The following is a 14,698-nucleotide window of genomic DNA, read 5'->3' on the forward strand; positions in this document are numbered from 1 at the left end:
ACATCGTGCTGTTCACCCCCTCTCTCCTTTACACACTCTTTCTTGGTATTTAATTTTTTTATGCTCTCTTTGTATATACACACTTCTCTGTGTGTGTGTGTGTGTGTGTGTGTGTGTGTGTGTGTGTGCGTGTGTGTGTGTGTGTGTGTGTGAGAGTTTGGAAGTGTGTTAGGGAGATCAGGTGCTCTGTTCGCACCCGATTTGATGAGCCGTCTGAGCTTCATTAGGCTCATTTTTCACACATCAACACTGAAATCTCTTCTCCACAGTGGTGACGTGTGTGTGTGTGTGTGTGTGTGTGTGTGTGTGTGTGTGTGTGTGTGTGTGTGTGTGTGTGTGTGTGTGTTTCCAAAGCCCATCAGTGTGGAGCTCCCTAGTGGCTCAGCAGAGAAACACACAAAATAAAAAAATATAATAAAATAAATGTTTCTGGTCTTGTTTATCAGCTAGAAATTATAAATGAATAAGTGAAAAAGAAAGAAAGAAAGAAAGAAAGAAAGTAGGAAAGAAAGAAAGAAGAAAAGTCCAACACTGTGGTTTTACAAATCAAGTGTGTGTGTGTGTGTGTGTGTGTGTGTGTGTGTGTAATGGGTGTGTGTGAGGAGTGTGTGTGTGTGTGTTTGATGGGTGTGTGATGGGTGTGTGAGGAGTGTGTGTGTATGTGTGTGTGTGTGTGTGTGTGTGTCTGAATAGTGTGTGTAAGCGGTGTATGTGTGATAGGTGTGTGTGATGGGTGTGTGTGAGTAGTGTGTGTGAAGAGTGTGTGTGAGTGCGTGTGATGTGTGTGTGTGTGTGTGTGTGTGTGTGTGTGTCTGATGGGTGTGTGAGGAGTGTGTGAAGAGTGTGTGTGTGAGGAGTGCGTGTGAAGAGTGTGTGTGTGTGAGGTGTGTGTGTGTGTGAGAGGAGTGTGTGTGTGTGTGTGTGAGAAGTGTGTGTGAGAGGAGTGTGTGTGAGGGGTGTGTGGGGTCGTCCACAATGCTGTTTGCTTTGCGGATGCAGCGTGTGGTGTAAATGTCCATGATAGAGGGGAGAAAGACTCTTCTCTGATGATCTTCTCAGCCGTCCTCACGATCCTCTGTAGGGTCTTGCGATCTGAGACGGTGCAGTGATGCAGCTGTTCAGGATGCTCTTAATGGTCCCTCTGTAGAACATGGTCAGGATAGGGGGAGGGAGATGGGCTTTCCTCAGCCTTCTCAGGAAGTAGGGATGCTGCTGGGCTTTCTTGGTGTTGTAGCTGTTATTGAGCAACCAAGTGAAGTTCTCGACCAGATGAACACCAAGGAATATGGTGCTCTTGACAATCTTTACGGAGGATCCATTGATGATCAGTGGAGAATGGGCTCTCTGCGTTCTCCTGATGTCCACAACTATCTCTTTTGTTTTGTCGACGTTCAGAGACAGGTTGTTCGCTTCACACCAGACTGTTGCCTGGTGCACCTCCTCTTTGTATGCTGACTCATCGTTCTTGTGGATGAGACCCACCACGGTCGTGTCATCGGCGAACATGACGATGTGGTTCGAGCTCTGCATTGCTACACAGTCGTGAGTCAGCAGAGTGAACAGCAGTGGACTGAGCACACAGCCCTGAGGTGCCCCAGTGCTCAGTGTGGTGGTGCTGGAGATGCTGTTCCCGATCAAGGACTGACTGAGGTCTCCCAGTCAGGAAGTCCAGGATCCAGTTACAATAGGAGGTGTTCAGGCCCAGTAGGCTCAGTTTCTCAATCAGGTGATGAGAGATGATTGTGTTGAATGAGCTGAAGTCTACGAACAGCGTTCGTACATATGAGTCCTTGTTGTCCAGGTGCGTGAGAGCCGCATATCAGTAAGTGACACCTCATTCACATACCTGAGCTCAGTGACGATGATGAGTAAGCCCCGCCCACTATCCCGGATAATCAACCTGTGTGTGTGTGTGTGTGTGTGTGTGTGTGTGTGTGTGTCGGCATCCCCGCTGGTTCTTTCATGCGCGTGCTCAGCATTTCTTCTGGTGCGCGCGGGGGTGCACACCGAGGTTAACACACACACACACACACACAGCGCGCGCTCTCATTCTCTCCAGTCATCATCATTCGCGCAGCGACTCCTGCAGCGGCTCAGCGGCTTCTCCCCGGGAATGAAGGCAGCAGTCACGACGGTCGCTCCAGCCTCCTGCCGCGGGATGACGGTGTGAAGCTCCGCACGGATTGGATTGGATCGGTTCGGTTCGGAAATCGGCTCCCGCGCAGTGGCGTCAAACATGCAGCAGATACCAATCCCGGCGCTGTGCCTCGCGCTCGCTCTGGCGGCCACCAGCGTCTCCACCACGGAAGGTATGAAGCCGCTGTAACGGGATGGTGATGATGATGATGGTGATGGTGATGATGATGGTGATGGTGGTGGTGGTGATAGTTTTAATTGATGATTTTAATTTATGATTATGGTGGTGATGGTGATTGATTGTGGTGATTGATGAAGGTGGTGATAATAATTGATGACAGAGGTGGTGGTGATGATTGATGATGGTGGTGATAATGGTGATTAATGACGTTGATGGTGATGTTTGTTATGGTCGTTGAGATGATAGTGATGTCGGTGACTGAAGACTGTAATGCTGGTGTTAATGATGGTGGTGATGGTGGTATTGATGGAGATAGTGATGATAGTGGTTATAGAGGTGGTGATGGTAATGATGCTGGTGATAATAGTGATTAATGACATTGATTGTGGTGATGTTTGTGATGGTTGTTGAGAAGTTGGTGATGGTGATGATGGTGGTGATAATAGTGATTGACGTTGATGGTAGCGATGTTTGTGGTGATGGTGATGTTTGTTATGGTTGTTGAGAAGTTGGTGATGGTGGTGATTGAAGACTGTAATGCTGGTGTTAATGATGGTGGTGGTGATGGTGGTATTGATGGAGATGGTGATGATAGTGATTATACAGGTGGTGATGGTGATTGATGACGTTGATGGTAGCGATGTTTGTGGTGATGGTGATGTTTGTGATGGTCATTGAGATGATAGTGATGGTGGTGACTGAAGACTGTAATGCTGGTGTTAATGATGGTGGTGGTGGTAGTGATGGGGATGGTGATGACGGTGATTAATGTTAGAGTTGGTGATGGTGATTGATGATGGTGGTGATAATGTTGATTATTTACTTTATTGGTGGTGATGTTTGTGATGGTCGTTGAGATGATGGTGATGGTGGTGATTGAAGACTGTAATGGTGGTGTTAATGATGGTAGTGATTGGGATGGTGATGGTGGTAGGTTGCTGATGGCGCTGATTGATGACTGTGGTGATGAGGATGGTGGTGGTGATGTTTGTAATGGTTGTAGTGATGATGATGAGCATGGCATCTTCACGATTGTGCTTGTGATTAGATGGCCGTGTGTTTGTGTGTGTGTGTGTGTGTGTGTGTGTGTGTGTGTGTGTGTGTGTGTGTGTGTGTGATCAGTGATCAGAATCACTGACTTACATTTTAACATATTTTTGTTCATGAACAATATAAAATGATTCCTATACTCCATTCTCTTTATTTCCTAGCGTTTTTATCTTTCATGCCTGCAGTTTAGATTTTCTATTCAATGAGATTTCAGCCGTCACATCACAAGTTGCTTGAAGGTGTTGCGTTAAGCATTTGGATTCTAAGTTGGCCGCTCCAGGGCCCTCTAGAAGGCATCCAATCATTTCACCTTTTTTACATCCTTTGATTGGATTGTCAGAGAGCGTCACTAGTCAGAGCTTGCAAACCGCATCTGTAGAAAACTGCACAAGCTCAAATGCATTCGTGTGGATTTAATAGCTGTTTTTCCGATCCACAATGACTGACAGAGGAGAAGAAACTGATTTGGTCACAGACATTTACAAGACGGACTTTTCAAGAAAAGCAAAACATCGTGAGGAAAAGTCGACCAAAACAGTTCTTAAGCTTTTTTCATGAACTGTTTATACATTAGTGTAGAATTTGCACAAAAACACACAATTTGCCTTCTTTTTAAATCCTTAATGCACGGAAAACATGCAGGGAAAAACCCCGGGGTGATGTTCTGAGGTGAATATCGGTGTTTTCTGCTAGAGATGATGTATGTGGAGGTGCAGTTGTGGCTCCAGTGAAAGGAGACTTGTTGTATTGTCTTTATTGGGTTTCTTGCTTCAGTAACAACATTCATTCTCACTGTATGAGATCCTGCGTGTGATTCAGCACTCTGTTCTACTGCGTTTCTCTAGAATACTGATGGTTTCCATAATCTTCATGATGATGATATTAAGAGGTGGATTAATTCAGGCAGGACTTTCGCTGGGGGTCAAATGGGGGTCAAATGTATCCAGCTTTGTGCACGAGATCATTGAGTCGGTTTTGGGTCTCCTAGTTAAAGTGAAGGGACAGTTTCATGCTCCTGCATCCAAAGACAATATAAATATTTACTGTATATAATTGTGTGTACGACTTTAGGTAACAGTTTGCTGAAGAAAAATCACTAATTCTGTGTCCAGCTTCATCCTTTTCACCACTGTGTGTGTTAGTGTGTTTCTGGTGTGTTCGTGTGTGTGTGTTAGTGTGTCTGTTAGTGTGTTAATTAGTGTGTTTGTGGTTTTAGTGTGTGTTTGTGGTGTGTAAGTGTGTGTTATTGTGGGTGTGGTGTGTTAGCGTGTTAGTGGTGTGTTTGTGGTGTGTTAGTGTGTGTGTTACTTTGTGTCAGTGTGTGTTTTGGTATGTTTTGATGTGTTTGCAGTGTGTTAGTGTCTGTGTGTGTGTGTGTGTGTTAGTGTGTGTTTGTGTGTCTGGTAGTGTGTGTTGGTGTATAACAACAGAAATAACAGTCTCTCTATCTCTCTCTCTCTCTCTTCCCCATCGTTCTCTCTCTTTATCATTCTCTCTCTCTCTCTCTCTCTCTCTCTCTCCCCCATCGTTCTCTCTTTATCATTCTCTCTCTCTCTCTCCCACTCACTCACTATTGTTCTCTCGCTCTCTCTCTCTCTCTCTCTCTCTCTCTCTCTCTCTCTCTCAACATTATTCTCTTTCTCCATTGTTTTCTCTCTCTCTCTCTCTCTCTCCCCCATCGTTCTTTCTGAAGTCTCTCCCTAAGTAAACCCTCACAGTAAAGTAGCACTGTCTTTACTGTACACCTGAAAGGTGACGTCTCTGACGTCCATCATCTCAGATCTCACATTCACACTGTTACAATTCAGTGTTGTTCAGTTTGTTCAGTGCTGAAATATGATTCTGTACATCAGAACTTCTTTGTAGTTGGGTTTCTCAGCATGGACACCGAGGCTTCCAGTCGAGAAACATCTACTACAAGCTTTAAGAAGCCTTTAAAGTTGACCTGAGTGATCCCTGATCCGATCGGAGTCGACTCATAAATATTGATGGACATTTTGTGAATTGTGTCAGCAAGTCTGAATGTGGATTATAAAGAGGTGGAGAGTTGATCTTCCTTCAATCTGGTCTTCAAACTCAGCTAGCTCTTTTTGTATCTCAGAAAAGCCAATCAGGGAGGGTAAAGGTTAGGTAAGAGTTAACGCAGGTCATGTGATGTGACACGGTTTGAGGAAACTGCTATCTGCCTTCTTCCGCATACATGAGCTCAGAGACACCCACCATTGGCTACTGATGCTGTGATTGACAGGGCATGTGATGTATGCCCCGCCCTCCTTGTTTATGTCCCTGTTCTTATCTCCAAAGTGAGTATAGATTTTGGCAGAGCGACATAGTTACCCACTCGAGCAGCTGACGGTTATGGGAGCAGAGGGACCAGCAGCAGAACCAGGGATGGGCTTAGAACTCACAACCTTCTCAAGTCAAGTCAAGTCAAGATCATCTGATCATCGTTCCACCATATTAACTATTTCCGATGTGAACAAATCTCTGTATTAAGAATCCTTGATCATTTGGCTGTTTTCTTCTCTTCACCGTGCTCTGACCTCGAGGTGGAAAAATACCATTATCTATGGCCGGTTCCATGAGGGCAAAACTCTTCCAGCTCACAGCCGCACCACTGGCCTTTAAAAGCCATTTGAGTTAGTGCAGTGGACTGAAACGACCTCGAACCACACACACACACACACACACACACACACACACACACACACACACACACACACACTCACCAATCAACCCACTGCTGTAAGGTTGCCTTTTTATTAACGGTGTCACCGATTTTCACAGAGGCATTCCCTCGGTGTGGAGGTGACAAAAACAGGGGAGGATAAATAGACACTGAGAGAGAGAGAGAGAGAGAGAGAGAGAGAGAGAGAGAGAGAGACTGCTGTAATGGATGGATGGGTTCTGTGGAAATCACTAAAGCTGATTAATCTGACAGAGAGCCAAACACTCCATCTCTCTCTCTCTCTCTCTCTCTCTCTCTCTCTCTCAGGGCTTTTAGGATGAGTGTGAAGCAGGCAGCAGCCTTTTTGATCCCTTCGATCGACCTGTTTTGCACTCAATGCCAATTCAGCATGTAGATATAAACATACAGAATTCCTCAAATGTTTCCCCTTTCTAATAAGTGGACACACACACACACACACACACACACACACACACACACACACACAATGTAGAACATACATTTATTTGCATGAATGCCTCCATTCTGTGACAAGAACTCGTAATTTTCCTGTTATTGAATTTGAATGTGTGTGTGTGTGTGTGTGTGTGTGTGTGTGAAGCAGTCCTGGCCTTTATGCTTCTTGGCCAAAAGATAATAGGTGTGGCCTCAGTTTGTCTTATTTTAATGGGGTGTTGCCTCTATGCCTCGGCTCGGTGTCCATAGTTTGTCTCTGTGTTTTTTAGCCCCAAGATAGTGGGTGTGGCCTCAGTTTGTCAAAGTGAAGGAGGTGTGGCTTCTATGCCTTTCAGCTCTAAAATAATGGGTGTGGCCTCATGTTTCTCCCAAGACAAAGAGGTGTGTCCTCCGTTTGTACCAGTAAAGGATGTGTGGTCTCTGTGTTTCTTAGCCCTAAGATAGTGGGTGTGGCCTCGGTTTGTCACAGTGAAGGAGGTGTGGCTTTTAAATAATGGGCGTAGCCTCATAATTTTCTCATTACAAAGAGAAGTTGCCTCAATATCTCACTTCCAATATAATGGGTGTGGCCTAAATTTGTCCCAGTAAAGGAGGCATGGCCTTTATGCTACTTAGCTCAAAGATAATAGGTGATGGTCTGGACGGAAGCAGAACAGTCGACTTTCTGTGATTCGTAGAGAGAAATTGGCTCGATGCCTTTATTGTAATACTTTTGAAACCGACTCGCTGTCTGTGTGATGAGCTCCAGTCCTCCACACTTATGCTTTAAAAAATAACACCGTCTGGTTCATTTCCGTAATTCGTTTGAGGAGTTGCTGGAGTTTCGGCATGAGATGTGTGTGTGTGTGTGTGTGTGTGTGTGTGTGTGTGTGTGTGTGTGTGTGTGTGTGTGGTGTGTGTGTGTTATGCCGGGAGCTCCTGTCTGACACGATCATGTCACGGCGGTCACTGAGTCGGCCTTGAGAACTCCAAGGAGACCGGAGCAGCTGCCACTCCATTACTTTGTGCTCATTTTGTCCTCCTGGGAGCCGTCCAATCAGTCGCTTGTGTCCATAAATCCTTGGCCAATCAGATATGTGAATTTGTTTTGCAAGACCCTAAATAACTTGTACATATAAGGAAGAAACTGAACTTGGCTGAAGATGAGAGTGACACATCTCTCACTATTTCATGCCCATACATGGAATAATAAATACAGATGTGTCCGTGTTGGTGCCTTTTATAACCATCACAGGAAATGTAGTCGTGACTTTTCATCCATGTTTGAGCCTCGTTTAATTACGAAGCCTGGGATTCTTTATTTCACAGAACACCAATAAAACCCATGTTATTACCCATATAGCTAATAAAAGATTTATAAATCTTTATTAATAATGTGTATAACTGTTAATAATCCTGTCTTTTTTGATTAGCTAGATTTACTCGATCTGATTAGACAGGATTTCTCACAGGATCAAAATTAATCATTAACACGAGCTAACACGAGCTAACACGAGCTAACACAAGCTAACCTGACAGGATTTCTGACAGAATTTATTGATAAATATTGCTAATATAAGAACATTATAACATCTTGCTAAAGGCTAACACAAGGCTAATTCAGATAACATGAGTGAACCTGAGGGGATTCTTTTTTTCCTCAGTTTATGCATATTTTGTGTTTATTCTTTCTGTCACCATCTACCATCCTTTATCCTATCTGTCTGTCTGTCTGTCTGGTCCGTCCGTCTGTCTGTTTATTTCCAGCTCTCTTTCTTTTCTTATGTCTTTATGTTCATTTTTCCTATTGCCTACTATCACTTTTTTATCAGTATCTCTCTTACGTCTCCCTCTTTCTTTCACACCTTCTCCATGTGTTTTTCCACTATATATCGTATTTATTCCATCTGTAGCTCTTTCTCTGTCCCCCTTTTCTCTCTCTCTCTCTCTCTCTCCCCTTTTCTCTCTCTCTCTCTCTCTCTCTCTCTCTCTCTCTCTCTCTCTCTCTTTCTCTTTCATTCTTTGTTTCTCTCTTTGTCTCTTGCTGACACTTTTACCCTATTCAAATGATAAAAAACAATTAATCTCCTCTCTCTCTCTCTCTCTCTCTCTCTCTCTCTCTCTCTCTTTCTCTCTGGTTGTAGATTTGGAGGAGGAGATGTCTTTAGCTGAACTGGAGGACATGTTATTGAGGAGATTGTTTCATGGCTATCAGAAGTGGGTGAGACCCGTTTTGCACTCCAACGACTCCATCACCGTCCGCTTCGGCCTCAAGATCTCACAGCTGGTGGACGTGGTGAGAGATGCACACACACACACACACGCACACACACACACACACACACACACACACACACACACACACACGAGTGTTCCTAAGAAGTGTCCCAGATGTGTCCCTACTCACATCTCTTATACACGAGTGAACATTGGCACACACACACACACACACACACACACACACACACACACACACACACACAATCTAAAACAACAGATGCAGTCACACATCCTGCTCTGTATTTGGTGTTTGGAGGATTTGTTACTTCACTGAGTGAAAATCATTTAACTGTATTGTTTACAGCTGAACACATGACCAGCATCGCCATGGAAACGCTACACACACACACACACACACACACACACACACACACACACACACACGCATACACACATGCACACACACATGCACACACTCACACATGATATCATAATCACACACAAATACATGACAATTAATATCATAACTATATACAATCAAACACATGTATGCCACTTTATAATATAAGCCTATCCACACACACACACACACACACACACACACACACACACACACACACACACACACACACAATAAATCAAATCGACAGTGGAATTGACAGTTTAGTTTTTTGTTCTGGGACTCTGGGAGCATCAATTTAAGTCTCTGTGTTAATTTACGACTCATCCAAACACACACACACACAAACATAAACACACACACACACACACACACACACACACACACACACACACACTTCCCGGTTTGAAGTGGAATGGAAAAGCTTTCAGAGGCTCAGAGGTGAGTTGTGAGGAACGTGAGTGTTGTTAATGCTCTGAATCGATGGAGATCTGGACCTTCTTCTTCCTGCTCTAATGGAGCTGAAGTTCTTAGGTGTTCTCCGCTCTGTACACATTTCAATCGGATTCAAGTTCTCCATTCACCGTTATACCATTTTGTTGTTGATTATTTTTCTGTTTTGGTGTATCTGAAGGGTTTTAAGGCCCTTATCACTCTGTACTCCAGGGGGCGCTGTATCATGGCTGACCCAGTTGTTTACTATGGACAAAATTCTGTGGACTAAATTCCACATTTAGTCCACATTCACAGTTATAATACCTTCACTCTTCTGTGAAGATGTTTCACTAGGTTTTGGACCATGGTTTGGAGTGGAACATCATCTCAGAAGAATGCAGCTCAATGCTCATGTGACATTAAATGGTTGATATGAACCATAGTCCGGGGCCATAATTCTGACAGGGAACTTGTTCTTGAAACATTTTTCTACACACACATGACCAGTTACTGTAACACAGTACCATATCTAACCAAGGGCTTTAAACATCACTCTATACTGTAACTCTTTGGCTCCTGCTGGTGGCGAGTGAAAGAACATCAGCAATCACTGAGAGTCTTCACCTCCCATCTTTCTCCAAACCTGGAGGATCAATAAACTTGATTTTCCCTCCAGTCTAATCTAATGCATCCGTACCTCACTGATAAATAGAAAAGAGGTCAGAGGGCAAATTGGAGTAAAATAGCATTTTATTCAGCAACGCCAGACAAAGACATCACTTTTGATGTGTGGGTAAAGTTTTGATGGCTCAACCTCAACCGTGACGTGTAACTTGATCTGGAATTTGACTTGAATCGAATATGGCTTCATTGTAGAGTTTTATTGTAAATACGTACACGCTAGTGGTGTAACGGTGCGCGTATTCGTACCGAACTTACCGCATGTGTACCGAATGCAATCCTTTTTACGTGCAGAACATATAAGTTCACTCAGGAACATATTAAGTGGCGGACTGCAAGTTTGTTCAGTCTCAAAGTGCGACAAGCAATTTTATGCTTTGCATTTTTTTACCTTATTGTACGGAAATCAAACTGAACTGTGAATTTTGTGTACCGTTACACCCCTATTACAGGCTCATTCTCTCTCTCTCTCTCTCTCTCTCTCTCTCTCTCTTTCTGTATAGGATGAAAAGAACCAGCTTATGACTACTAATGTCTGGTTGTGGCAGGTAAAGTCACTGCTTCTTCTAACTGTTTATGCATTTTCCAAATATACTTGAACACTATAATATATGGAAATACAGCACCAGGCAAACGTGTAAAAAGCCTTTTTGAGACACGTTTCTTTTGTTTTTACACATTAAACACAGTAAAAGACAAAAACACACAAGCATTGGTCAGTGAATGAGTGAAAGAAAAAGTGGACAGATGAGTCTTGACATATTTGACTCTAACAGAAGAACTTGATGGAGAACAGGAGAGAAGATGAGATCAGGCCCCCACACTCATACATGGAGGTGGAAGCGTAATGGTTTGGGGTTGTTTTGAAGCAGGGAAACTGGAGACTTACTCCAGGTGAAAGGAACCAACATGGCAACCATTCCACACTTCACCACCATGCATTTCCGTCTGGGGGTACATCCAAGCTCTTTAAGAGTTATTTAGAGAACAAACCGTCGTCTTGAGTGATATCTATCATGGAATGGCCTGTCCAGTCACTGCACCTAAATCCTATTGAGCTGCTCTGAGATGAACAAGATAACAAGGTCAGAAACTAGTGAAGACCTCAACCCTAAAGATGATCAATAGGACGCAGGAGCATTTTAGCATTCATTTGGGCAGAGCCTTCAGTAACTACGACTCAAGAAAGGGAAACTTGAATGCTATATATTTAAAGATCTTTTCACATTTTTGCTCCTTGTTTCCTTTCATCCATTGGTGTCATTCCTCCGTTATCATTGTGTCTTTTTTCACATTTTTATTCTTCTCTTTTAAAGATCCATCCTGGATTTTTGGCACATACGTAATTCCACACTCTAGCTCTTTGTTTGTTTTATAGGAGTGGACAGACTATAAGTTGAGCTGGAACCCAGAGAATTATGGGGGAATCACGTCTATTCGAGTGCCCTCTGAGAACATCTGGTTGCCTGACATCGTCCTCTATGAAAAGTAAGACCTGTGTATTGTTAATTGAAATAGTGTGTGGATTTGCAGGTAATCAGTCATTCACTGCCTCTTTCTCTCTCAGTGCTGATGGACGTTTCGAGGGTTCGCTGATGACCAAAGCGATCGTCAAATACAATGGTACAGTGACATGGACGCCCCCAGCCAGCTACAAGTCTTCCTGCACCATGGACGTCACCTTCTTCCCATTCGACCGCCAGAACTGTTCGATGAAGTTCGGTTCATGGACGTACGATGGCGCCATGGTGGATCTGACCCTGGTCGACCCCTACGTGGACCGCAAGGACTTTTTTGACAACGGCGAGTGGGAGATCCTGGACGCCAGCGGGCAGCGAGGCAGCCGCCGAGATGGCATCTACTCGTACCCGTTCCTTACCTACTCCTTCATTCTGAAGCGCCTGCCTTTGTTCTACACTCTTTTCCTGATCATTCCGTGCCTCGGCTTGTCCTTCCTCACCGTCCTGGTGTTCTATCTTCCGTCGGATGAAGGCGAGAAGCTCTCGCTGTCCACCTCCGTGCTCGTCTCGCTCACAGTCTTCCTCCTGGTCATCGAGGAGATCATCCCGTCCTCATCCAAGGTAATCCCGCTGATTGGCGAGTACCTGCTCTTCATCATGATCTTCGTCACCTTCTCCATCATTGTTACGGTCTTTGTCATCAACGTGCACCACCGCTCCTCGGCCACCTACCACCCAATGGCACCGTGGGTCAGGAGGCTCTTCCTGCAGAGCTTACCCAGAATGCTGTGCATGCGTGGCCACACCGATCGCTACCTCTACGCCGACATGGAGCCGCACCGGAGTCCCGAGCTGAAACGGGGGATGAAAAAGGGAATGAAGAAGATGGTGGGAGGAAAGGAGGACGAGTCCTGGGTGGCCATGCTGGAGAAAGCCACCAGCTCAGTGCGCTACATATCCAGACACATTAAGAAGGAGCACTTCATCAGAGAGGTACGAGGTCATTGTTCATGGAAATGTTCTGGGTCAGTGGTTAAGGAGGTTTTTTTGGGTTTCTCCGTTTCTAGAACCTGCTGAATGTGTAAAAAATGGTTTAGATGCAGGGAATTCCATAGAACTGGTGCTTGATCACAAAAACTTTGAAGGTTGAAGAAAGCAGACCAAGACCAGCTACAGGATGGTAGGTAGACCTACAGCTACAGGATGGTTGGTGTGGACGGAGAAGGTTACACAGATAGGACGGAGAAAGATCATTGAGGACTTTTAGTTTAGACAGAAGGATTCTGTAGGAGATATAACTTACATGGAAACCACTGGAGGCTCTGGAGAATAGATGTGATAAGGCACCTGGGATGTGTGCAGTGGGAGATGAAATACACAAACCATGTAGTCGAGTTAAAGTAGATCCACTCAGGAAAATGTGACTTCAGTAAAAGTAAACGTGTCCCTTTTAGTGAAAGTACTAAAATATTTGTCTCCAAATGTACTTAAGTATCCAAAGTACTGATTAATCATAACTATAATGTTCCTATTGTCATTTTTGTCACAAGACTTGCACAAGCACCTGAAGCTTATAAATGAAGATGGAGACGAACAAGACGGTAAAAAAAAAAATAGGTTGCTTTTTCTTTTAATTTGTCAGTCTGGCTATTAAAATGGTGCCTAAAATCATTTTTTTAAAATGAACTCTCATTTCTTGGAACCTTTTCTCGGAGCCTGAGCTACGTGAAGTTTTTATGATTGACGTCATGCATTTTATGGCTCAATACAAAAAAACCTTACCTTCGCTTTTGTCTCCTGTAGACTTCAAGCTCTCCAGCGATGGTGATGCAGCATGTGTTTGATTACTGAAAGCACAGAATAAACACACAGTCTTTATTTGAATGGTTTTCATAAACATTGTGTGTTTGTGTTTTTCAGGTGGTTCAGGATTGGAAGTTCGTGGCTCAGGTCTTGGACCGGATCTTACTTTGGGTCTTTCTTACCGTCTCCATTTTGGGCACCGTCCTCATCTTCACCCCGGCTCTGAACATGTATTTCAGCACGGCTTCCTAAAAGCGCATTACGAGTCCATTTCATGGGACACTTTCCTTATAACCCAATAACAAACCAGTGCTTTGACAGGAACCAGGCACCTCGTGATGAAATCTTTCGGGGTCAGATGTTACTGCCAAACAACACAAACCATTCCTCAATCTCACCTCCAGACTTTCTTTATCACCCAAAATCATCCCTACACACACACACACACACACACACACACACACACATGCACTAAATACACCAAAATGAGGAAGGAGAAAATGTGTGTTGGTTCCAACTAACAATTATATGATATAAAAATGTTCCTGAGAAGCTCTCAAAGCAAATCTATTGCTCCTCCCTTTGTATGTCATGAGCCATTTTCCTTTTTTTCCCCTGTTTTTCTCTCTGATTACACAGACGTTACAGCTGCATTAACGTGTGTGTTCATGTTCATTCATAATGCACCCAAATGCTCACATGTTGAATGACATTAAAGACTTTTGACACCTCGATTGTGCATCGGCTCGTGAATGGGTTTTTGTACCCCTGGAGAAACCATCGAAGGTAAACAAGTAGATGTGAGAGATCGTTGAAACAAAGAACGCTAGTTAGTACAAATCAGCTGTGTGTGTGTGTGTGTGTGTGTGTGTGTGATCCTTAATTCCAATGGCTCCGACCTCCATTCACAAATTGGGGTTATGGAGCAAAAACAAAAAGGTTTAATTTAGAGTTTTTTATATATAGAAATTTCTGTGGTTTTTTTGGTGTTGTAACAGACCATTTCTTCAACTTCCATTTACTGCACCCACACATCCACATCACCTGTACTGTTCGAGAACTTCTCTATGCAACGCTCCCAGTGTGGGGCCGAGCCTGATTCAAACCAGCAACCTCTGTGTTCAGAGGAAAGGCACTAAACTCTACACTACACCGCTAGGACACTAAACTCTACACTACACCGCTAGGACACTAAACTCTACACTACA

General features: G+C 44.0%; 1 protein-coding gene across 1 annotated transcript; it reads left to right on the forward strand.

Moving 5' to 3' along the window:
• The first annotated feature begins 2,011 nt into the window (after positions 1-2,011).
• Positions 2,012-14,224, forward strand: chrnb3a (cholinergic receptor nicotinic beta 3 subunit a). The gene is made up of 6 exons (XM_046843037.1): positions 2,012-2,309; positions 8,636-8,787; positions 10,731-10,775; positions 11,606-11,715; positions 11,795-12,680; positions 13,608-14,224. The coding sequence occupies exons 1-6, from the start codon at positions 2,237-2,239 to the stop codon at positions 13,740-13,742; spliced, it is 1,401 nt and encodes a 466-aa protein (XP_046698993.1). The 5' UTR covers positions 2,012-2,236; the 3' UTR covers positions 13,743-14,224.
• Positions 14,225-14,698: the final 474 nt, after the last annotated feature.

This window comes from Silurus meridionalis, chromosome 28, assembly GCF_014805685.1.
Source record: "Silurus meridionalis isolate SWU-2019-XX chromosome 28, ASM1480568v1, whole genome shotgun sequence".
NCBI lineage: Eukaryota > Metazoa > Chordata > Actinopteri > Siluriformes > Siluridae > Silurus > Silurus meridionalis.

Excerpts from the sequence above, each read along its gene's own strand:
- chrnb3a (XM_046843037.1), top strand. The coding sequence starts at position 2,237 with ATGCAGCAGATACCAATCCCGGCGCTGTGCCTCGCGCTCGCTCTGGCG. Across the intron at positions 2,310-8,635 it reads CAGCGTCTCCACCACGGAAG|ATTTGGAGGAGGAGATGTCT; the intron begins GTATGAAGCCGC and ends CTCTGGTTGTAG. Across the intron at positions 12,681-13,607 it reads AGGAGCACTTCATCAGAGAG|GTGGTTCAGGATTGGAAGTT; the intron begins GTACGAGGTCAT and ends TGTGTTTTTCAG.